Source organism: Ambystoma mexicanum, chromosome 5q (assembly GCF_040938575.1).
Source record: "Ambystoma mexicanum isolate Mex_15411 chromosome 5q, UKY_AmexF1_1, whole genome shotgun sequence".
NCBI lineage: Eukaryota > Metazoa > Chordata > Amphibia > Caudata > Ambystomatidae > Ambystoma > Ambystoma mexicanum.
This window is the reverse complement of record NC_090933.1, coordinates 530331692-530358111: the sequence shown is the minus strand read 5'-3', so window position 1 is coordinate 530358111 and position 26420 is coordinate 530331692. Positions and strand designations below refer to the sequence as shown.

General features: G+C 44.4%; 1 protein-coding gene across 1 annotated transcript in view; it reads right to left on the bottom strand.

The window, feature by feature from the left end:
* LOC138497503 (chloride channel protein C-like) overlaps positions 1-26420 on the bottom strand; it is an 876774-nt gene that overhangs the window by 705540 nt on the left and 144814 nt on the right. The window contains exons 7-8 of the mRNA XM_069621029.1: positions 22010-22204; positions 5473-5570 (exon numbers count right to left, since the gene is read on the bottom strand). Of these exons, the coding sequence (XP_069477130.1) occupies positions 5473-5570; positions 22010-22204 (293 nt within the window). The remainder of the gene's footprint in view (positions 1-5472; positions 5571-22009; positions 22205-26420) is intronic.

Below are 26420 nucleotides of genomic sequence, written 5' to 3'. Positions count from 1 at the left end.
ATAAACTGGATGCAGACTGAGCGAAATGCATAATGCTCTGAAAATGGGAAAAATTATTTAAACGTGCAGGCTGGGACTGAATGTGAAGATCTGTTATACTAAAATTATGGCATTTTATTAGAGCAGAAAGTGCAAGTAAAAGATGTATAAGTTTATTTCTTCAGCTATGCAATTAGCACAATGAGAAAGGCACAGAGGAAATTGTGTGATGTTTTAGTGGGACGATCTTGCAAAGGGAGGTGGTTTTGAGTGACAGGCTTCTTTATGAAAAGGGTTTGAGGCAGTGTTAGAGAGGCATTCCTATTCTTGCACTGACTGACGCAGGAGGCAGAAGTGCTGATTCCTAGGTAGACTGCATTCAGTGCTTGCAAGCTGATTAAGGCTGTGGCTCTCTCTCTCCTGGGTTGGCAATACTTAGCAGAGCTGCGAAGTCTCGAGAATCCTTATCTGGTTTCACCCTGTGCGAGGCAGGCAGAAAGGCCGGGGAAGGATTTACTGCCAAGCTGAGTCGGGAATATCGCCAGCTTAATCTAGGTAAATATAGCAGTAATTGAGGAGCACGGAGTGTATGTGAGAAATGCTTACAGGTTGTGTGATAGAAATATGTTTGTTTTCTTAAAGCAATTCACAATCTATTGTATCCATGTTTAAATATAAGTCTCTGTAAAGGAGTACAGCAGAATACAACTGTTGGGTAATTTTCTGAATTTTAACATTTTATAAAGCCATAAAAGACAAAGAAATTGGACTAGCATTTTATTATGTGTCCGAATTATTGTTAACACATAGACTGAAGTCCAACAGGTGGTAAGCCTATTTTACTGGAGGCAGTAATTCACATTTTACCACATGTGGCAAAACATAAGGTAAATTACTTGTGGGAGTTGAGCCTTTCAGATGTGCGATGTGTGTGCATGTCTGTAGTTGCAGTGAATTGTTTTACTCAGCGAGGCTGACTGAAAGTGTTGTATTTAAATTGCATGCTTTACATTTGTTGGAACACAGCCCAAAGAGCATCATCGTGATGTTGTAAATAAAACATCATAGGAGAGCATTAGCCATTTATTCACAGTGTATTAGGTCCAGTATGTGTTTATTGTTTGTGACCCTTGTGAAATAATTATTAAGGAGTATTCTGAAATTAGTCTCACCACTATAAAAATATCACCATAGCAAAGTACAGAAAATACTACTATACACTAGATATAACCCCAAAATATATCCTACAGTACACTATTTCATATGTTTACTCCTATATTTGGACTATCCGGGTGTTCCCTCCATACCATGGAGAGGATGGAAAGCTGAATTCCTGACATACCTTGTAGCAACTGACAGGTTAGATGAAACCCCAGAAACATGTATGCAAATATTGATGCATTGCTTAGGTTGAGAAGCACAAGACTGTTGTAGGCACTTACGAGTAATCCTAAGTGAACAAAGGGACATTTTCCAAGAAACCAGAGCAAAACATGACAAATACTACCTGGCAAAGCTAAATGTAGTGATGGGAAGACACCTTTTCTGCACAAGGTATGAACACCCAAGTAAAAAGGTGGAAGAATACATAGCGGCATTTGTAGTAAACTGTAGGGGAGGTTTTAGGCATTGCAGGAGCTTGTATTACAAAACCTAAAAGAAAATATAACACGTTCTTCATTTGTCAGTTAACCCACTTTAATTTTCCAATCACTATTTGTCCCTGGATTACTGAGGGCAATACGGATACCCTTTGCAAACAAATACTACACCATATGGATTTACGCAGGTTCCTGCTCACACATTCCCTGGTCTTCCCCCCTTAATACTATACATTTCCTCCTTTTCACACAATGGAGCTACTTTATTTCCCTTCTTTAAATAACAATGGCAGCTGCAGTCTGCTATTAGTCATTAGTGTATGTCTTGTTACATCCGTCAAAGTCTATATTCAAAGGGTCAAAGTACATTCCCTTTATGCTTCTGTCCACCACTCTGCAGAAGTGCCTGGCATTGCTGAACTTATAAACACATTATCCTCCATAGCGGTGTGTTAATTATTTCCTCCGTGGCAGTGTGCTGTTAATTATTTCCTCGTGCCAGTGTATTTTCTATATTCAGGGCTCCACCTGCAGGCCCTTTTTCCCCTATGTCAGTGGAGTTGCTATACAGTGCTAAAGAAGCCCACATTTCCTCTGTGGCGATGCCTCATAGCAGATCTGAGCAGACAAATCCTCTGCACTCCTTTGCTGAGCCCAGGACGCATACGATGCAGTGGCCAGAGATCCAGGTGAGTCTCTGTGATGCTGGAAATGCCTTTTGGAGTAACAGGGCCTCCTAGCCCTTGTCCTACCACTTCTGTGTGTGTGTGTTTTCCTTATGTTTTCTGCCACTGAGGACCAGCCTGGATCCTCTGGCAGTGCAGCTCTTTATGTTTTTCTTTTGGTGAACAACACCCATGGGATACCCTTATGGCACCTAATGTGTTTTTGGGCACCTGCGTGTTGCCCTCAGAGCAGGGTATGGGCTGGTAGCAGCTACATGCTGACTTGACAGTGGCTCTGAGTGCCCTCCATGTTTGGGACACCCAGGCCCTGCCATAGGAATCAATTGATTCCTGAAGAAAGGCAAGATGGCCACTGTAGCCTCTTGGTTTGTATTGCCTTTGCACCTTGTTTCCCAAAGTCCCAGGAAGCCCTGTCTCTGTCTGTTTCTTCCTGACTGGATGTTCGGTGGAAAGACCATATATGGCTCTGGGGCTGCCTCCTGTTCGACTAACTGTAGTCTTCCCAGGGGATGTGTTTGTTGGTACACCCTTGTGGAGGGACCTGTATGAATGGAGTCTGAAGTCAACTTGCATTCTGTGTTGTGGATATCTGGTTTTGGTGTGTGACACAATGCACAGAGCGCTGTGCTAAGGGACTGCAGACAAGAGGCTGGAAAACAACAGAGCGCTGTGCAAAAGGAATACACACAGGAGGCTGGAAAGCAACTGAGCGCTGTGCCAAGGGCATGCGTAGTAGCAGATCCCTGGCCAAGAATGACTGACCTCAGTGCTGGTGCAAGTAACATCTTTACTGTATTCAGACTCCAGGTACCGGTTACAAGGTACATCAGGTAAGTACATAGGGACATAAACATCCACCTGCATCCTCTCTCAGTCACCCCATCTTCTCAACTGACATTCACAGAACGACTCATAATATAACATTCTCTCACTCAGTATTCCTCGTCAGTCACTCTCAACATTCCATGCATCAAAAGCAGGGTCCAGGGAAGACTAAATCACAACAGCATGCACACAGGAGGCTGGAAAGCACTGTGCAAAGGGCATGCACACAGGGGTTCGAAACAGAGCACTGTGCAAATGGCATGCACACAGGGGGATACAAACAGAGTGCTGTGCAAAGGTCATGCACACAGGGGGATAGAAACAGAGCGCTGTGCAAAGGGTATGCACACATGGGGTTAGAAGGAGAGCTCTGTGCAAAGGGCATGCACACAGGAGACTGGAAAGCAACAGAGCGCTGTGCAAAGGGCATACACACAGGGGGTTAGAAACAGTGTGCTGTGCAAAGGGCATGCACACAAGGGGTTTAGAAGCAGACCGTTGTGCAAAGGGCATGCCCACAGGGCGTTAGAAGTATTGTGCATGGGTAGCAGAGGAAATGCAATGGGTAAAGGGAGGCGGCGAGGGGGAGGAATAGGCTTGAGTGGGGGGGGCATCAGTGATTGGCGGCATGTTCTTCGAAGAGTAGGGTCGTCGGATCCTTCCTGAAGTGTAGGATGGAGGGGTAAGTTTAAAGTGCATCCTATTCCCTGAAGGTGCAACATTGTAGTAAACCGAAAGGAGGCTCATATGGAAAAGAGATGGAGAGAGCAGAAAACACATCTATTTAGTCTGTATACAATATTATACAATTCCTCAAAATGTGGCAAATAAGGCGTACACGCTACTAGCCGCGCACATGGAATGCAGGTACATCCTCTCCCTGAGTATGACTCATTGATGCTGAGAGCCATTCAGGGTCCAAGCCTTCCGGCAACATTTACCAGTGTGTCCATGGATCCTTGCAGCTCTCGCAATCCCACACACCGCTTTGGATGCCGCCCACTCTCACTGCTCCCTACTGTATCCGCCCTGACCCCTTTCTCCGATTCCAAGCACTTACCAGCCATCCTCATCCTCACTACTCCTGCCTCCTTTCCCAGGCCTGCAGCTGAGCACTCATTCACTGAGGCTGCTGGGACCACACAAGAAGAACCATTTCCAGGAGACCACCAAGCATCAATTGCTCAGCTGTCATCTCTACACCACTTTTTACACTTTTACATTTTTTTTGGTTTAATTATAGCACTGGTTGTATCCAACAACCTTATACAAGCAAACACATACATCACACAATTCAAACAAGATAAAATACTATAAAATTCAGACTTTATGTATTCGACACATACAATTCAAATGTCAACAATTACTCAACATTAGAATTTTGTCCTTCAAAACAGATTCAGTGCATTGCTTTCTGAATCTAACCTGCAGATGCTGGTTACAAATGTACCCAGTACACTTTCATTTCTCAGAAATAGGTGTAAAAGCTACACCTGGACACTCCTCTCAAACCTACAAGTCGGGCTTCCAAGCACCTACCGGCCAGTGTTTTCCCAGGAACTACCAATAATGGGTAAATATTAGAATTAGAATTCTTTTCCAGAAGATTTTTAAAACAGCAATACAGCATGCATGGCAAATGCATAACTTTTAAAAGGAAGACTTAACCCATGATAAGGCACCCCAGTAAAGTCCTTACTCACACACCTAAATAGAGTGATATCCCATATGTCTATGGGGAGGGTCAAGACACCAAGGAAAGTCTGGGTAGTGCCTTGCAATAACAATGGGAGCAGGCTCTGGAAGTGAGGGCCGCGCAACACTCAATGAGATCAGGAAGTCAGCAAGAGCAGGCAGGACATTGAAACAGCAGGGACAGGTGACGCGTAAACCACAGAAAACAGCCATCCACTCTGCAGGCAGCAAGGGAAAGTTTATAGCAGGACCCTATATTTATTTTCACCCCTTGAAAAACATGTCAGCGGACCATCAACCCCGCCGGTGGACTCAACGAGCAGCTAAGAGTCTTGTGGTCAGATGGCTGCCGCATAGCTTGCCACAGCACCACAAAGATGCCTTGCATAGCCCACCTCCACAATAAACCCGAGGACCTTTCGTGAATCAGGAACTTGCACATTTTGGGAACTCATGGTCAAATTTGCACACACTCCGCATACTGGCATTGGGAATATTTATGGGGATATTAGTGGATCTGGTCCCTGGCATTTTGGAAGCTTTTCTCAGGGTCATTTCATTACAGTAAGGGGGTGTGGGGGCTGAGAAAGGATTTCTTTCTAGGTTTCTACAGCTGTTTGTGTCACTTTATGGTCTTTATCCATGTCTGTAAAATACACAAGAGAGCACTCTTGCCGGCGACTTACGGCTCAGGCCGGATCCCGGACTGCAGCTCTTCCTCGCTGATGACTGGAGTACAAGGAAAGACGTAGGGAGCGTAGACGGTAACAGTGAGAGTGACCACCTGCACAGGAACAAATAAAGCACAAACACGCATAAACATGCATGCAAGTATCTGGCATGACAGCAATCCAAATAATGTTAGCTAAGGTGGCCAAGACCATGGAAGCATATCATGGCCGGGGGACCATGTAGCACTCGACTGTGAGCAAAAAGAGAGAACCAGCTTCAGCCAACAGTTTTGCATCTCAGGGTCCAAGTGTTTGAGACAAACTGCATTAGAGTGCAGTATGAGGGACCGCCTGACATCCTCGGTCCACCCTGCGATCAGTAAGGATCTGACGCACTGTAGAAGGGTCGCCCTCGCCAATGACTATCCTCTCAAGCCCCAGACACAACAGAATTTTAAAATGATCCCAGACCAAGACTGCCTTATTAGAAGTTTCATGGTATCCCACTGGTAAATCCGGCGGGATATCACCGAACAGTATTACCGTTACCAGCACTTGGTCTGCCAGAATTACTTACAGATTACAAGTGCCGGTAAGGGTGGGTGTTCCCCATTCCATGGAGTCCCATAGGAGTCCACGGGGGGAACTGTCGGTATTACCAGCACCGGAAATACCGGTGCCAGCAATACCACCATTTTTAGTGGTGGGGTGCTGGAATTACCGGCAGCTCGGAGTTGCAGGTAAATACGGCCACCGCACCACCAAACCTGTAGTATGCTGGTGAGAAAATGTGCTGGCATATGTTAATACCGGCACGTTATTTCCACACTGGCATACTTGTAATGAGGCCTGTGTTGAAATGTATTTTGTTTGGATATCTTGATAACATGGAGTGGATTTGGCTCCCGTGGAGGAGACTTGGACGACAAGTGCAGTATATTTTCTGTGTGAAATATGACGTGTTGTAAGCACTTCTTTTAAGCAGCAGACCTATGAACACATGTTAAGTACAATTGGATTCACTAATGCTTTACAATTGGATTCTGTTCACCTGGCGTTATATTTGTACTAAACCTTTTTGTTTATTGATTTTCTTTCTAAATACACCACCACCCACATAATGTATCAGACATAACCATGTCGACTTGTAACAGGACAGAAAAGGGGCACTTAGACGTATAACCTGCTGTGCTTGTCAAGAATATATATGTAAATACAATACAAATAATCGACTGTGGGTGATAGTGCCAATTAGGTCCCTGTGTCCGCCTGGACCCTCAGAACACAGACGACACGTGTTTCGACCTTCACAGTCTTTTTCCAGGCTGAATATGTCATTCTCACACATGACCACCAATATGATTCCAAAATTGATACATGTTTGTTATTTGTACAACAATAAAATAAAAGTTAAGGTAGGGGTCGCGTAACTAGTTAGAATGGAGGAGTCTCATTTGTTATTGGAATTAACCAGACAAATAACTCCACCAACTAACAACGATCATGCACCAGCACCCACAGAATCAAGAAAGAGCTATCAATCTGTCAATCCTTTCCAAGTCCGGGCTGGGTGGGTTTCCCGTGTTGGGTCAAATGTCCACATGTAAGCATCATTGGAACAAAGAGCAGTTGCCCAGATGTACACAATAGACAAAGCTGCCAACCCCAATCCCATCAGACTCCATTACATCAATAGAGAAATCAAAAAGATGTGAATGGTGGCAAACATGTTCAGTGGGAAACTAACAGAGGAGGAAGAAGGGGGGAGATGGTGTGGAAAGAAAAGGGGAAACAGGGAGTGGGGAGGAGGCTTAGGAAGAGTAGGGAGGGGAAACGAGCCACCTGTCTACATACCAATCCTGTTTATATTTAAAAGTAAGCTTGCCTCTGAATATGTTCCTGTCTCACTCATTTGGGAAGTTGCTGCTTCATGCTTTTGATTTCGAGGAATCTTCTGGCACTTCCTGTGCAGGGGGAGGGTGCTTAGGGGGCTTGTAGAGAGTTTACAAAGTCTGTACGCCAGCCCCTGTGGGAATTTGTAGGTAGGCTGACAATCATTGAGTGACGTCCGCGTCACCAGGCCCTTCACTGAGGTTTTATTTAAGAACTTCTATGATGGTCTGAAGTATTGGTGCATTGGTTTCTCTACGTGCAGCACTAAACTCATCTAGTCTACAGCAGGACAACAAAGAAGGTGCACCGCGTACGTTAGGCAGAGGGGAAACACATTCGGCCAACCCCACACCGACGTCAATATATACATGTCTCTGATGGTCATAGCATCAGCTTGAACCTGGAAGCGGCCAGTCCAGCTGCCAGATTTTGAGGGTGAACATCGTGATAGCAAAGAATGAGAAAGCGAGAGGCAAAATCACGGATAAGACACGCCTCAACCACCGCGACCAATTGTGATGGAGTGTGAAAGGGGAGATCAGCACCCTTAAAAGGGGAGCGTAAACCTCTGAGGGGAGACTTAGCACTCAGCATCATTCATGGGCTTCCGCCCTACTGTGGGGCATAACACATTTAAGTTTGCAACCTGCTTTTAAGTGATGTGGAGCTGAGATCTGATGCACCTCTGTGCAGTCTACAGCCACAGGTTGAGGGCCCTGACTCATGCCTGTCAGGAGGAGAAAGGACTTCCAGACTGTAGTGCCAGTGCAGGCATAAAACTGCAAAAAACACTTCCTTTGTGTCCTCCAACAGGGCACAGAGCACACTGTACCCTGAAGTCATAAGGGAGTGGTGACGCCTTAATGAAAATCCTTGGCTGCATAACCTCTATCATCTAAGGAAGCGGTCTACAGTCTTTGGCTCTCCTGATATTTTGGACAACAAGTACCATCAGCCCTAGCCAGCACAGTCAATAGTGAGGGACCATGGGAGTCATAGTCCAAAAGTTCTGGAGATCAGCAGCTTCCGGACCCCTGATCTAAGGGCTGGTGTGAGCTCATAAGCTGCTTTCCCCAACACATGCAGTATGTCTTACAAGGGGCTGCCTGGGAGTGGCCTATTCATGGATTCACATCACTTCTAGACGGCACAGTAGATGAATGCTGTTAAAGGTGCATGAACAGTTTGCACGTAATTAATACAACACACATTTTGGTGAAATAAATATTTTTCGAATAGGCACAAATTAAGATATTACTATTGGAGTGATTTCTCCAATGTTATGCCTAACTCAAGAGTGACCAATGTAAAATAGATATTTTCTTTTTCTCGCAGCTTTCAAATCTATGAACAAGATTTAGAAATACACAAACTAAGTAGTACATCTCTCCCTTTGTTAACATTTAGGCAGAACACCCGTTAATGGGAAATCCGCCATTGCCGGTTTCAACAGCTAAGTCTACAGGTCCATATTTCAGCAAATGGACGACTGTCTATCCCGATAGGATTAAGACTGGATCAGAAGACACAAACGTACACGTGTTTTGCCTGTACGTTTTTCTGTTACCTAGATGCAACAATTAACATGAAATGGTCTAAACAGTAGAGTGATCAGTTCACTTTCCTCATTAATGCAGGAAACCGGACACTGGATGCTTAATTACTGCTACACCCAGGAGTCCAAAAAGCTCAGAAGTCCAAATCATAGTTTATGGACCTCAGGTGGGTTTTGTGTTAATGTCTAGGATAATATATACTAGCCATCACCTTTCATTAAGTCCTATTGGGGAGCATAATCTCTTTTTATACTAATATATGTATACTTATGTTTTTAGATTTGTCAGTCTATGTTAAATGGGGAACGAGATTGATCCTCTAGAAGTAACCTTTGTCCTGCAGATGGCCCAACATCTACTTTACTGACCGCTGCTGACATAAGTGGTACACCATCAAGGGCCGAAACATATGTCGACCGATAAAGGAAAACCAAATTCTTTTTTCCTATGTCATGCACGCATATTTACACTAACTGTTATGCTGGAAGAAATTTCATGTTACAGTACCCCGTTGTTACAATAGGAGCATGTTGATTGAATGGTATGATTGATGATCATTAGAGAAAAATGTTTGTAATGTTTTTTTAATGTTTTTTTATGAATAATTAAAGAGATTTATGTTTTGCAAAGTTGCAGTGAGCTTCAATAACGTCCCCATTAAGGTGTTAACCCTGTTAATGATTGGGATAGGGTAACCTCCACCCTTACCTGTGTTACATACAGGACTTATAGAGAGGGGTAGTCAATCTGTATTTCATTTTTTTTCTTCTTTTTTTCTCATTTTCTTCTCCTATTCATGGATTCTACAGGAAAGTGCAAATTCTAACAGGTAATTCTACCATCCCCCCAGTCCCCAGGCTGCCCCGGCTCCTGGAAACCCAAACCAGATTTGCGACCTTTGACCAAGAATGGCTCCTTTTCGCTCGCTGGCTGAGAATCCCTCCATCTCTCTAGTTACAATCTTCTCTGTTTCCTTCTAGACTTGTTAGCCTTGAAATTCTCGAAATACCGTCCTGGGTCCCCAAACACTGGTGAAATCATTATCCTCGAAATGGCAAACTTGTGCCTTTGGCATCCTGTTTTACCCCAGATAAAGCAACCCAGGTCCAAACTTATATTTGTAATAGGGTAACAATTGCCCAGTAAGCAAGCGTTCACTATGGTCACATTCTACAACCAGTCAAATTGTATCACTGTTTTATAGATCAATACATTAGTGTTACTATATTGGTCAACAGTAACCATCTCTTAGAACTACAAATCCCAGAATGCAAAGTAAAACCAAAGACTGGACTAGCACCTCCTGAATGGGATGGATACCCCTGTAATCTGCAGGTATAAATGTCGTTGTGTCACATTCTATTTTGAAGGTTCTTGTCCTGTTCTGTTATTTTGTTTGCATTCTTGCACTTTTAGTCCTGGGTCTGCCATTATAAGTCCAGGGCTACAGTTCTCAGAATGCAAAGACAGAACCAGGACTGGACAAGCATCTCCATAATCAAATGGGTGATGTGGGTGTGAGTGCGCATGTTGCACCAGACCTCGGCGCCAAGAGTTCAACACACTGAGCAATGTTAATTTGATACATGACCAGAGGACTCTGATCATCTGGAACAGAAATGCTGCTCCCATCCACCAGCCAAATTGCTACATATGGAGAATAAGCATCCTCCCCACAGAGACCAGAGCAATGGAACAGCCTGGCACCCTCCATCCAATGATAAGGTTGCACACACTCAACAAGCATACTCTTCTAGCTACTTGGTACATTGTATGCCTGCTATGTTTAAAACCTCCCTGGATCTACAGGAAACGCTGATATTCAGTCTTGATATTGACTAACACTGCCCACCATCACTTCACGTGCACAGTCAACGTGACCAATACGTCTGCACGTACAACCTAACATGGCAGACGCAAGCACGGCACATTATTCATAGCATTATTTTCATTGGAAAATGTGCATGAAATGAAATCACCGACCACAAATCTGTTTTTTTACAAATTGTCTTTTTTGTTGCCAGACATTGTTCGGTTCAGCAATATATTCCCTATAGTAATCACAGCGATTATACGCAATTTATAAGAAATTCTGCAAAACAGTTTGAGACATTATACGTACAATCTCAATCACATTCAGTTATTAAATCATTTAATTTGAAATTTGAAATTTTCGCTTCTACAAACGAGAAGCAAAACAATGTACTTATCCTGAATGCCCCCATGTTTCATATTGTTAATGATATATTATAGACTGACATGACTGGAAATATTGGGAAAGTTTTGTTAAAAAATGAAAAAGTTATTAAGAAAGAAAAACAACATGGTTTTCCGCCTACTACCATTCATTTCCCCATGGAGAAAAAGTCTGAACTTCTGCGCAGTGGACAGAAAAAATGCTGGATAGAATTGGGCCTGTACGAAACAACTTGGGCATGAAGCGTTGACTCGATTAATCTGTCCAGTAGTTGTTAAAATATTTGACAGAGAAGAGGGTGCCCTCTTTTCCTGAAATTATAGCTATATCTCCCATGGTGCTTTGCAGCAGAGTGGTTTTTCATAACTGTAAAAGCAGGCATATTTTTTTTTGTTTCAATGCGAGAGATAACCAGGATCAGCCATAAACAAACAGTGGAAAAAATGACATTTGGAGGAGGAAAAGGGATGAATTGGCATCAGGCTAGAGGTGGGGAGGGGGAAAAAGAACACCATGTAAAATTGTAGGGATGGAGGACGCTGGGGACCAAGTTCAGAGCTCGAACGTTTTCTCATAACTGGGGTTATTTTTGCATAACCGGGGTTATATCGGAAAACGGTATCCGTAATGAAAGTGTGTCACATGAATAACGGGTTATTATATGAATAACCAGGATTATTTTATGGATAACCGGGGTTATTTGTAGTACATTACTATTATCGGTTTTATACTAACGGCAGTTATTGGAAAACATTTTTTATTTTGAAAGAGAGTTAAACAAATTTGATTAATATAAAATAAAGTGGAATGTTGCAGCTACAGTGAGGTGGGGGTAATGGGTGTGGCCGAAGGATATGGGTACTGGGATACTTTAAGGAACTGAATGGTGCAATATGGAAAATGACCATGGCTAAAGGCCATTGCTAGTGGGCCGAAAGAAACCTATTGGGGCAATATGTCAAGAGACCATGGTGAAAGGCTGTGGCCACTGGCCAGTGGGACTGGAGGAAAGCTATTGGGGCAACATGTAAAGGGGCCACCATCGAAGGCCATGGCCAATGGTCATAGGTGAAGGCCATGGCTAGTGAGCGGGAAGGAAAGGTAGTGTTTAAAAGATCCACTGGGCAGGGCCAAAGACTGTGCACAATGGCTACGGCTGAAGGCCCTGGCTAATGGACTCAAAAGACATGTAGAGTGGCCACGGCCACTCTAAAAGAAACATAATGGGGGAGCATGTACAGTGGACACAGCTGAGGGTCGTGGCAACTGGCCCTGGCCAAAGGCATGGCTTGTGGCCTGTAAAAAAACTATGGTATAACAAAACCCTTGAAATTCACTGAAAAAAACCTTAATTAAAGTGCACTTAAATTGTGCAGATTTAACGCAACAAAACCCTTGAAATTGAGTGAATGTGGGAAGTCTTGACCAGTTTACCTCAGCGCATTCCTGCTGCAAAGCTAAATGGAACATACAAATTATAAGAGAAGGGATTCATAATGAAATACAAGGCCATCATAACGCCACTCGTGCCACTTGACTTGCTATACGCGGCACAACCCTCTCCTCCCCGCCACCCAGTACAGCTGTACCCCTCATATGTGCCCTTCTGTATCCTACCCCCCGCTGTATATCTGTTCTGTTGTCACCTCTGGAAAGTGCTCCGTTAGGCATCTGTAATGGTTTACACCTCTGTAAAGTGCTTTGTTATGTATCTGTATTGGTGTACACATCTGGAAAGTGCTCCGTTATGCATCTGTAACGGTGTACACCTCTGTAAAGTGCTTTGTTATGTATCTGTATTGGTGTACACATCTGGAAAGTGCTCCGTTATGCATCTGTAACGGTGTACACCTCTGTAAAGTGCTTTGTTATGTATCTGTATTGGTGTAGGCATCTGGAAAGTGCTCCGTTATGCATCTGTAATGGTGTACACCTCTGTAAAGTGCTTTGTTATGTATATGTATTGGTGTATACCTCTGTAAAGCGCTCAGTTGCTTCTCGAAGAAATGTCTGTGCTCAATAAATACCATAATAACAATAATAATAATAAAAAATAGCATTATGAGGGACATCAACAAGAGTGCGTCGAATTGAACTGGTCACCATTTGCTGAGTTTCAAGGGTTTTGTTGCGTCAAATCTGCAGAACTTAAGTGCACCTTAACTAAGGTTTTTTCACTGAATATTTATATATTTGACATTGACCACCTAAAAGAACTTACTTAAAACAAATATAAAAACAATTCTAAATCATCCAAGTGTTCAATGTTGTTTCTGTAAAGATTTAGAAAGCGTGTTCAATGACTAGCATAATACTTTTCAGAAGTGAAAGTAATGTATGACGTGTGTATTCTCGTCTCTGTTTCATTTATGAACTAATTTATTTTTGTAAATAAATTACTGGAATATATATTAGAGGATTGCCGAAAAAGGGATACAAATCTTCCAAGTATTTGAAAAGATGGAACAGTTATTAATTAATGTATTGGTCATTGTGTGCATACCGATGAATTGACAGATTGAATCACCTGTTATTCTCTATTTAGCCACTAGAGGGCAGCAACCAATTCATATTGGATTCACGAAATGCAGTTTTAAAGGAAAACAATGATGTCCCCAACATGCGCATGGAATGTCCCTTACGTGTTTTTTTCTTTACTGTACAGAGATTTTCATATTGAAAAACAGGGGTTGAAATTGGAATTCACTAAGCAGGACCCGACAGCAGCTGCTGGGTGTCAGGTTTTCCCTCCCCCTACTCACCGTGGACCATGGGCCAGCCTCAAGAAAGGAGTGCCTGAAAGGTGGCAGAACTTTTTTCCTAAACTGTGGCATGCGCCCAAAAATACGCATTCCTTGAAGCCCTCTTTCTATTGCTATGTTGCTATGTCTCGTGCGGTTTCTGTTGAATCCTGTGTCTCTTGCCCGGTTGCTTTATCTGTCTTCACCGTTCACTTCCTCTTTGAATGGCTTACCCTTTCATTTCTCTTTCATTTCTTTCCCGTTAGTTCGTCCGTCTTGCTGCTACCTCTCATTCAGTCTTCGCCTATCTTTGATAACTCTGCCACAACATCAGTTACCGCCTCTTTGCTGCCACATTGTCCTGTGGTGCTACCTCTGTGTGATACAGTCTCGCGCTCTCTCTCTCTCTCAGCTGCACAATGAGGCACTAACACAAAGTATGGAAGAGATATAACTTTCAGATGAGATGCAACTGTAACTGCGTGCCAGTATGTGTATGCCTGACCATTCACGCTTTGCATGTCTCCTGGAGGTTTACGATTGCACCTTCTATGCAAATTCCCAGACGCATCGTTCATGTCAGATAGGTATATTGGCATGGACAGGGTCGGACTGGGACAAGAAATAGACCCGGACACCCAGAAAAAAGTGGCCCACCCCTCGCCTCAAAAAAGTGGCCCACCTCTCACCTCAAAAAAGCGGCCCTGAAACCATCATCCGTGAATTGCGTCAATTCAGGACTTTACAAAAAATGCTACTTATGGAGTGCTCATGTGTCTGTTACATTACAACACAACTCATAAAATAACATAACTTTGCATACAAGAATGGATTACCATATGTATCGTTAATATCTGTGTGTATAGATCCATATTGTCAAATTACTGTGAATGCAAGCAGACATCCAAGGCCAAATGATAATATGTACTGTATAGCACTTATGCTTAAGCTCTTTTTTTTATAGAACACATATGCATACAATATCACCCAACCTGTGTTGATACTCATTTATCGACCTCAGAAGGATGAAAGGCGGAGATGGACTTGCTGGGATTCAAACCTGCAACCTGCAGATCACACACGCATCACAGCAGCAAGCGCTCAACCCACTGAGCTATCATATCAGCTATAGTAAAATGAGCAATTAGTATCCACTGGATACCATTAAACTGGTAACTGAGATTTAACAGCAGACCAGTTAAATTCATCTGCAGGTCTGGTGCAAATTTGGCCGCATGTCAGCCTTGCGTGCACTACTTTTCAGGCTTCAGAGGTAGGGTGGCCAACTTTACAAAATGGTTTTGCAGGACACTTTAGAAGTGGTAGCCATTTAAAGCGGCCTGCAGTGCGCGTGGTTCCATATAGTGTCATTCCACCCTCTGCCACCTTTCATCCACTTTTGGGGTAAATTAGTGGCAGATGGCATTTTAACACACATAGCACAAAAAATGGTGGCACCATTATTGAAGCCCCTTACGAGCGGAGTTCCTGTCTGCCCATGCCCACACGCTAGTTCCTGTCTGCCCACACGCTTATCACAGCGGATTCCGGCAAGTAAATGGAATGCCCAAGAAATTGAACAACAGCATACAATAATTCTTGCATGAGTGTTGGGGATGCAGCCGTAAGGGCTGCATGTCTGGAGGCTCTCTCCGCTGAGGCTGCCAACTAGGTGCCAGGTGTAGTGGCAATGGCACTGGCGGGCACCAGCTCATTGATATCATGCACGCTGCTTGGGGGTGAGTTTTGAAGAAGATTCCCTGCATTCGCACGATTAATTCTTAAGGGAGAAAAGCTCCAGCAAGCCGCCCTCGACCCAAGCGTGAATGCCGCTGGTTTGCCCCTTATTAGGTCAACAAAGTCCAGCATAAGCGGCTATTCATTTAGCTAAATTGTTGACCTACAAGCTGCGATATATACGCATTAGATTCAGTTTGCCACTGTGTGCGTTGTGCAAAATTGGTTTGCACCGCCGTGCCCCAGAGAAAAATAATTTAGCAATTATGGGTGTGAAAGCCAGACTGGTTCACTCCATCCCACATTAAACCGGGAAAGTGGTCCAACATGGATGCACACCCGTTCCGTCTTAATGCACATTTTCTTTTTAAATAAGCCACATGAAACGCATCCCTCGGCTGGTAGCGATAACGGGGGCTTGAAATCATTGCTGTTTTCTTCCCGTAAAAAGCATCTACAATCACACGGGGGTGCAGGTTAGCGGGATAGCGGCTTAAATCCTCCCAAAATGGCAGGCTCCTGGTGGGCATCTAACGATGACCCATGCCAATGCCTGGCCGGAGATGGGGTGCAACGCATGACACATCGGGCCTGATTGACAGCGCGTTTTCAATGGGATATACCCATTGCAAAACGCTTTGTGAATCAGCCCCATTGTGTTCTCTTGGGCACATCTCTTTATCCAAACGTGCCCCTGAAGGGAAGTTTATCTCCCCTTACCCTGGACACCACAGGATGTGGGCTGGAAAACCAACACCGGCAGCACAAATCATATATGTCTTCATAATTTTAAAAATGACAACAGCAGCAGTAGCACTTGACTTTAGTTCTTACTTACTTTGCAGGGCACAAATTGAAGCTCGAATCCTTCAATGAGCCGACGCCACTCGGTGCCTGTCTCATACTCCCCTTGCACTGCAGATTGCTGGCCAGGCCTGCTGCTGCAGTCACACTGGTGTCTCCAGTCCCCAGCCTCCCCGGCAGCCTGTGCTTGTAACACGCACCGCACCCAGCCAGCCCAATGCGCATGCCTGGCGGCCTGGTGCCGGGTTGGCGGGACTCGGGAGCCAGGCCAGCCCGTGTTGATGAAGTGTGAAATTGACAACAGTCTTCAGTGCGCAGAACTTTTGTTTTGCATCGTCTTCGTCTCTCTCTGTTGCAGGCTGGCGCTGCAGCCAGCAAATCAATGGCAGCTCGCAAGAAGTCTATTATGACACCCCATGACCCAGGCAGCCGCGAGGCCACCCCTGAGCGCAAGGCCTGGTGAAGTTTGCCCCCCCACCCCCTTTGTGACAGCCCTGGCTGTCTCTGCAGAGATACACAAACTGGCTCTCTGCAGACCCAGACTGGCCCTCGGCGGAGAGGCGAGCAGAGTCTGTTACAAATCACTGGGAGGGAGCAGGCCGGGCTGCGGCAGTCCCGCCCAGCCCTGCCGCTCCCTCCCAGTGTTTTGTAGCACTGACTGCTGCTGGCGCCAGGGTGTCGTGGGCCAAGGCAGTTAGCCACCGGCCCGCCGCATTTATCAAAGAAAGGTAACACTTCAGTGTTACCTTTCTCTGCATCTGCGACGGGCCGGCGGCGGGGCTGCAATTGCAAAGGATCTGTAAGTTATTTACTTACAGATCCTTTGCAACTTGCATCCGCCCGGCGAGGCCGAGGCCCTGGGTGCTGGTTCTTGAAGTGTGAAGCCCACGCACGCCTGGGCTGAAACCGGCCCACGTGGGCTTCAGGAACCGGCCCCCAGGTCTCCGGCCATGATTTTGCATCGGCCACGGGCCGATTGGCCGACGACCCAATCCGACGCTGGGCATGGACCCAACTGGCTTGGGGAGCCAAACGTAGCTCCTGGTAGGCGTTGGTGTGAAGCAAAGCAGGCTCTTCTGGGCCCTATCCAGGAGCTAAACAGCTCAGATCCCCCAGCAATTTCAATCCCGGAAAAATGAGTCTTGCAACAAAGCTAGCACCCTTTGAACAGCCGTCTAGATGTCTGCGCTCTGGGCCAGTTAGTCTGCGCGTGCAGTCATTTATATGGATGCACTGCAAATTAGCTCCATTGTTCTCTGCCCTTCTGTTTCCGGTGGGTTTCGGCACTATTTTCATCCGATATCTACTGCCGAAAGCGCATGTACTTTAAAGTGTTTTTTTTTGGCAGCGTCTGTAGCCCATCCTCTACCAAAATCTCTTGAACCTGCCCCCCTAGCCACCACCCTTTACAGAGTGACGAGATATTTTAAATGAAAAACCGGGACAGGCTGCCAGCATAAAAAAAATACAAATTGACAGCGGCTGCCAGGACTACACTTCAGTAGCAGGAAAAGTGTGGGTATATTCCAGGCATTGCCCTGAACATAAACTGTGTGGATTTACCCTTCACCCTAAGCATACCCTAACGGTGGATAGCACAGGGGTAACGTGCTGGTCTTCGAATCAAGACTACAGCAAAGCAACAGAGGTTCGAATCCTGGATCCGTGCATAGAAACCGAACTCCTATTGGTATTAAGCGCGTTATAAAAAAACAATACATAAATAAATGACCCGATTAAATCAAGACTGAATACATAATCAAGTGTCTTGACCCTTCAGATGTGATTGAATCCCTCATGGATCCAACGCCAATACACACAATCGCATGGTCTTTGCGAGCCAAAAAGCGCTTAATTGGGGGTAGGCCTAGCTCATACTGTATGCTGCTGGAACCCCACTAGGCAGTTTCAAAACCGTATTGCAATCCAGTAAGACTGGAAAACCAAGATTTGCCAGTTGATAAGACCTTCATTTTGTAAAATCCCAGGGTCGGCGTAAGTGAGATTTGACCATAACTACAATTGATTGTAATGGCTTGTGCAGCTAAGGTGCTCGTTTTGGCTCTGTAGTATCCATACAGTTCTACCTGATTTCAAAGTTCGTACAAATGTATCCCCAAATACGAAACATTTAGGATGCATTCCAGTTTTACCGTTCCTAAAAACCATTGAAAGTCTCTTTATTTCTTCCTCGTTGCAGGTCTAAAGGGAAATACCTTCCATTTAGTGCCATTCATGAACAAGCTGTTGGCCCTGGGATCTATTGCCTCCAGTTTATGTTGCAGGACAATCGGGCTAGAATCGAACATTGCTAAATCATCCGCGTACAATACAGAATGCAAGCTCGAATGTGCAAAACACGGAGGAAAGCAACAAACATTTTCCAACACTTCGTTGACATCCGAAAGAAACAGACTAAAAAGAAGCGGGCCAAGACGCAGCTTTGCTTAAGGAAACAATTGAAGATGATAACTTTCCCCGGTTGTTCAACCTGACACCACAGAAGTGTTTGAGTGGAAAGCCACAATCATCTGCAAAGACCAGCTGGGCAGCCCCACAATTGCAATTCTCTCCATAGAAGGCGTCCGTTCACACTGTCAAAGGCCATGGTGAAGTCAATAAACACTATATAAACAGGCTTGGCCTTCACCATGCCCTCTTGTTTTAACAAACCCAATAGGAAAGCATTTGCATGAGTGCCAGGCCCATCCCTAAACCCCATCTCGAACAAATCCAGTCTGACCCCTCTCTTAGCCCACTGGGAGAGATCTCTTAAAAGGAGGGAGGCAAAGATTTTAGCTGGAATATCCAGTAAGGCTACTGGGTGATATGATATGATATAAGGGTTTCTATGCGCAAATAGTTACCTCCTACAGTTCTTAGTCCCTTCTTATGCATAGGTACTATAATTGACTCCAGGATTTAGGAAGACACTGAGTTAATAGAAGTACATTAAATATACTACCCAATAATCATGACCAAAGATTAGGATCTTCCTTCAGGACTGCATTGGACAGTCCATCTGGGCCTGAAGTCCGTAAGTTCTTACTGCAACTAATTACAGACCTGATGTCATCTTCATCAAAGTCTAGCTTCCAAGGTTCAGTGAGGAAGTCATTTGTAATCTGGCCATAACTATTACTCCCCCTATACACTGTCCCGAAGTGCTCAACCCACGCGACTTCAGATATCGGAATAACCTGAGTATATAATAGCAATGTTGCTGCTTGGTTAATCAATTTCCAGAACAGCCGAGCATTGCGGGTCGCAATCTGATGCAGCATCTATTGAGAGTTTCTCAACACCATTGCGTAGCAGTGAAATCTCAAACAACCACTCTATATGCAGTTTTAAGCGTCCTTGCTTCACTTAACCCTTTATTCTTATGTATTTGTTTCCTCAACTGCCTCTTCTTCGACCTCATGGTCATACTCATGGTTCCGCACCACACAGCCTTTTGCCTGTTGCCATGGCATTCGTGAATAAATCTGATCCAAAACTGCGCGGTAAAGAATCTGGAGCAGTACTGCCTCCAGATCTTCTGGTGAATACAAGTTTTCTAAGGTACAGTAGAAAAATTGCATACTAGCTCTGTTCCAGGCCACCCGGTTTTTACCCATGTTGACCTCCAGTTTAATCGGGTAACACAGGTAAATACTGATATTCCCAAAACAAAGAACACAAAATCAAACTAGTACACCACTCTAAAAAGACTTCTATAAGCAAACCCTTCTCCTCGCAATAACAATCTTAAGGTCACTGTTTAATATATTGACTTGTTCAGGCTCTTGCTTTATATCCTGACAAAACTTGTTAAAGCTGCAGAACTGCCATAAACAAAGGGCTTGGATACTTGGAGTTTTTTAAACAAGTTGTTGTGTCTTGCGCACAAGACTGTGGGCCAATGATAGTAGCAACCTGAAATTCAATTATCTATCTGTAAGATTCACAATCATCCATTGAGAGAGACTGCATGTGTGTACTAACGAGATACACTTGGGCACTTTAATGTACAGTACGGCTGTTCTTGCCTCTGAATAAGTGCTTCATTGATCCCACCCATAGGATGCAGATAAACTTGCTTCTAAGTCCTGCCTAACTTCCAGATCAGGATCATTAAGACCTATCTTCTGATGAGCCGGAGCGATTTTAAAATCACAGGGCAGGAATATATAGTGAGCATGATACTCAAGCAAAGTAGATAAAATAAGTTTCAAACCTCGAATGAACTAGTAATCACGTATATACTCACTACATTCACACAACAAGAATGAAAGCAAGGAAGCCTGGGGAAGAAACGCAAAACCCGTAGAGTCGAAACATGTTGCTCTAGTTTGGTAGTTTGTGTGCATGTAGGCTGTACCCGAAGGCAGTATTTCCCCAGCAGCAACCTTTCATGCTATGTAAATCCCTAGATCTTGCTTTTTTGTTTAAAATGTCCATTAAGTATTGCTTTCATACAAAGTCATTGTTTGTGATGTAAACATATATAGGTTTAAATATAATCTTAGAACTTTAGTTTTATATATATATAGGATTGGGGGCCCTTTCTAGCCAGTTGTAGGGTCGGAACGTTTTATTCGCGTAAATCACGATGTTGTGATATATGTTTCATAATGATCCTTTATGAATACATTTATAAAGTACATTTTCCAGAAAATAAATCTTGTCTTTTTTTGTATTGTGCGTCTATTCTGTTAAAAATGTCTCTGCTTAGGACCTTTTTAATTCTTCTTTCATCCACTAGGGACTTATTTTTACTGCAGTACATTTAGTTTAATTACTTAAGGACAGTAAAAGAAGTGTACCAAAAAAGTAGTGGAACTGTGACTTCCGGCGGGGGACAGATTAGGAAGGAAGGGATCACCAAGTAACACATTTTTCAAGGGTCGCGGTCAGAGGCGTTGCTAGGGGGGGGTAAGGGGGCTATAGCCCCTGGTCTTTTGGTTGTAGCCCCGGATAGAATCTCAGGAGCTACAACCAAAAGGCTAGCTAGCCCCCAATCCCGACAATTCTGACATTAGCCTAGCCCCGGGTCTTTTCCAGACCTAGCAACACCCCTGGTCGCGGTCATGCTAGTTGACAGCCAATTGAGCTGAAACGGATTTCAGTTTAGCTGTAACTGATATGCGGTGGTAAAATGAAGAAGTGTGCTTTAACTTCACAAAGAACAGTTCAGTGAAAATGGTTGCAAAAAGTAGTGGAGCTGTTAACAGTAAAAAATAAAAGTACTCTGCTCCCAACTGTTCCCGCTCACTTCGACCACTGCTTGAGAATAGTTAGACCCTTTTCTGCACTCGTGTTCTCTACTTAAAGGGAACCATGTCCCCAACTATGCAGTACAACCGCTGGCTGGCCCCGGAAGGTGTTTCTCCATCCCTTGATGTCCCATCCATCCACAGTCACAGTCAGTTGAATCCAGTGTCTGGGCCAGAGGCCTGGGAAGAGTCTGTGCTTCAGCACAAACAGTTGGCCTTACTTTGCCAGTATTCAGCTTTATTTATCATTTCTGTCCTGGGAATTACCCAGTAAACTACAGCAGATACAATCCCGGGAATTACCCAGTAAACTACAGCAGATACAAAAATTGGAGTGCCGGTGACAATGTTCCTTTATTTACTTACCACAATTAATAAAGCTTCACAGAGCTTGCTCACTTTCTTCAAGGATTCATTTTGAATCATATTAAAAAACCTCATACGGGATTTGTTAATCCTTATGTTCAGGGATACAAACAGAGCCCCCAGCAGGCCCCCAAGAATTCCAATGATGATCGTAGGGATGAAGGCCAGAACGCTCATATCCAGCAAGTTCTTTATCTGGATCGAAAAGAAGAAAGCATTAGAAAGTTGCCCAAAGCCCCACTGCTAACCTCCCAGCACCAACATTCCCGACCTCTGCCATCAAGCACACTATTCACACACCAACAAAGCCACTCGCGCCCGAAAACTGAATAGCCCTCCAAACAGAAATCAAATAGCAAAAAGCTACACATCTGAAATCATCTTACGTATTCGATTGCAGCAAAGCTAACATTGCAGCCACGGAAGGCTCCCATCTGAACACAATTGCCTCTATGCCTTCGACATAGAACACCTGGACACAGACCTACTTCCAAGCTGCACACATCAACACAACAGCAGAGCTATTTTACCTCTCTGCCCGCTCACCTGACCCAACCCCTGCATTTCAGATCGGCCAGAGCGCCTGGAGGCCAAGCAAACGGCAGCAGTGTGTGACGTAGATCTCAATAGCATAACATTACACACAGTTATGTTTTACACTAGACACTCTAATCCAACACATGTAGCAGGAAAGAGTGCTAGGAATGTGTAAAACCATTGAAATGACAATGAATAATGCACATTAACCTTATTAGAACAGTAAAATACCAACACAATTACATCATCTTTTCTTCATTTATTAAATTTGTTTTATTTATTATTAAATTGTATTAAAAAAACGTTAACAACATAGTTCAATGTAACTAATTCAAATACAAAATTATATACAATAAAACCAAAACACAATTGCATACAAAATTCATAATACAATTATCATCGTACAATTCATTCTATTTGTAGAGATTTTAAAAAAACTGTAACTGCTAATACCACTGAGGTAGTTCTTCCTGCCAAACTAAATTTCATAAAAGAATCACTCTGCAGTGTAGATAAAAGTGTTTAAAAAAACGTCTAAAATGTGTCTCGCGTTTACCCCTTAAGACAGAACAGGCTGTTATCAAATGTTCTATGGTTTCTATTGCTTCTCCACAGAACCCACATTCCTCCGGATCAACCGCTAGCATCTTATACCGTATTAAGATTTCTTTCCTTTGAATTTGATTCCTGCGAAATCTAAGAAATAATCACCTCACTGTTTTGTGTGGATAGGATATGATGTGATATGGCATTTATAACGCGCCTATACACAAGTGTTTCAAGACGCGGCGAGGCAAGTGAGGGGGAACAGAGGGAAGACACACAACAATCCTACTAGGCCAGGTGTCATTCAGATTGCGCAAGTGCAGGGGAAGGGGAAAGAGGAAAGTGCGGGGGGAGGGGTCAGTGCAGTACATGGGGTAATAAAATAAATAACAAAAGTAAAATTACGGCCAGCAGGTGGCAAGTGCAAGGGTAAGTGCAGACATCAGGTGTCAAGTGCTTGTAGTGGGACTGTAGGGATACAGAAAACAGTCCCCAAGTGCGGGGGTTGCCAGGAAGGCAGTGCAGGAGTGCGACTGGCGGGGGTGGGAGGACCTGGGTTTGAGATCAGAGGGTGGCCAGGTAACCAGTGCAGTTTTAGTAACAGCCAGGAAGTTAGCAGGAGAGAGGGGAGGAGAAAAAGCAGAAGCAAAGAGAAAGGTTTTGAGGTGCTTCTGGAACGGGAGATGATTCTCCTCAAGTTTCAGGGAGTCAGGGAAGCTGTTCCAAGGAGAGGCTGCAGCCAAAGAAAGAGATCTACCACCAACTTGTTGCTTCGAGAAGCGACTGACCATGAGGGAGTTGAAGACAGATGAGCAAAGAGCTAGAGAAGGAAGATATTTAGGAAGAGAGAGTTGAAGGTATTGAGGCCCCAGGCCCCAGAAGGCCTTATGGACAATGCAGAGGGTTTTGAACTTAATCCTCGCAGCCACTGGGAGCCAGTGCAGAGATTTCAGTCCTGGAGAGATGCAATCTCTGGGCTTGAGGCCAAGAACAAGTCTTGCAGTCGTGTTCTGGGTGAGTTGCAGAGGGCGGAGAGTAGAAGCAGGCAGATTCAGAAAGAGGCTGTTGCAATAGTCCGGCCTAGAGAGAACCAGAGCTCTGGAGACAGTGAGCTTCTGGGGAAAGGAAAGGAAGAATACCTCTGAGGAGGTGCAGTTGGTAGTGTGACTTCTTAGAGACGTCAGAGATGTGAGGAGAGAAGGAGAGTGTGAAGTCGAAGATGACCATGAGGTTTTTAGCCTCACAGGTGGGAGCAGGAAGAGGGCCAAGAGAGGCCGGCCAGAGAGTGACAGGAAACGAGGAGTGGGTGTGCCGATGAGGAGAATGTCGGTCTTACTGGCATTAGGGCAGAAATAATTGGCGGCGCACCACTCCTGGACGGTAGACAGTCAGAGATGAGAGAGGGAGAAGAGGTGGCTGAGGGTAGCCTGAAAATGAGCCGAGTGTCATTTGCATAGCACTGGATACACCGTTAAATAAGGGGCAGTTACTCCAACACATTTTAAATCTGATATTGGGTGGATAAGCGATTCAAAAAAGTGTACAGAGTCCATCATTTTTGCCCAATCTCTCCTATATAGAAGTTTTGTTCACTCTTCCTGGGTTCTCCATAAGATCAGATGATGTGAGCCCCAAGTCTGTGAGTTGTGTATCACATGAATCTGAAAATTCTTGTATAAAAGCTTCCTTACCATTTGATATTAACCTATTAAGTTCCTCATATAGGGATGGCGAGCAAGGGGGACACAAAAACGTAAAATACTGTGATAGGTACTTCCACTGAGCCCTGCCTTTGAGAGAAAATAGACCAAGTTCATATCAAATTGCCGATATTGGAGCCCCCTGAGAAAATTGAAGTATCCTCCTCTACAACCAGCCTTCTACACCTTAAAGCAAGTCCAGTGCCCAGAATGGGAGTATCTGAAATCAGCAACAACAAAAAAAATTGGCTCCAATCTTCCCCTCATAAAACTTTAATGAGGTTTAGATTGAATATCTCCCATACTTTGTATCCACACAAAGTAATTGATTGCTCAACGCCATTCCCATTGAGAATAACTATTCCTTAACAAATAACATGTTTTCCTGTCACTTTTTCAAGGGTCTCATGTTCAACCTCATTTATTTTATTTATTTTATGTGTAATGCGCATAGACATGGCCCATAGGCATAATAGCGCAAGGACACACAATTAGGACACACATTTATGATCAGAGAGCAGGGCAGAGGTGGACAGAGATCGGTTTAACAGAAGAGGATGTCTTGAGATCCCGTTTGAATTTCAGAAAGATGCTACAGGCTCTCAGATCCGGTGGAAGGTCATTCCAGAGCCTTGGAGCTGTTTAGGCAAAAGAGTTCCATGCGACAACAGCCAGTCTTGCCTCAGGAATAAGCAAAAGATTTGAGTTTTTAGATTGCAGGACCCATCTTTCCAGCAGCCGGACCAGTGTCTCCGCAAGATATCTGGGGACATCTCTGTGTAGGCATTGATGTGTGATGCAGAGTGTCTGGAAAACCACTCTCTTTTCCACTGGGAGCCAGTGGATATTTTGTCTAGCGGCAGAGACGTGCTCAGATCTTTTAAGACCCTTCACCACTCTTACCGCATTATTTTGGATGACCTGTAATCTGGCCAGTTCCCCTTTGCTAAAGCCCTGGAGGAGGCTAGAACAATAGTCTATGCAGACCCCGATAATCGCTCTTGCGATCGCCACACAGTTGGATCTACTGAGGAAGGGTCTGATTTCAGCCGTCAGATTCAGACAGTAGCCTGTGCTAGATACCAGGCCACTGATCTGTGCTTTCATGGAGAGCTCCTGATCCAGCACCACCCCAAGGTCTTCACCTTGTTGCATCTTAATTTTGCAGCCTGCGATGTTAAAGACTTGGTACTCATTCTCAAGTTTTCTAGTCTGGCCAACAGTGCCAGCAATCATCAGCTCTGTTTTCTTGGCATTCAGTGCAAGCCCATTATCCCTCATCCAGGATCCAATGTGACTGAACACATGGTTGACAGAGATGGTATCTTTGGTATACTCTCCAGTGAGGAGGATCAGACACTGAGTGTCGTCAGCATAGTTGGCATACAGGGTGCCTTCCTTATCCAGCATGTTAAAAAGGAGAGTGGTAAAGATGTTAAACAAAGTAGGCGAGATACATGATCCCCCCGGGCACCCCACATGTCACCAAATAGCTTTCGGGCATGGCATCATCACAGAAAACTTTAGCCATTCGGTCAGAGAGAAATGATTTGACCCAGTTGGCTGCATTGGGAGAAAAGAAAGCGGAATCACAGTCTCCGTACCAGTATGGCACGATCCACTACATC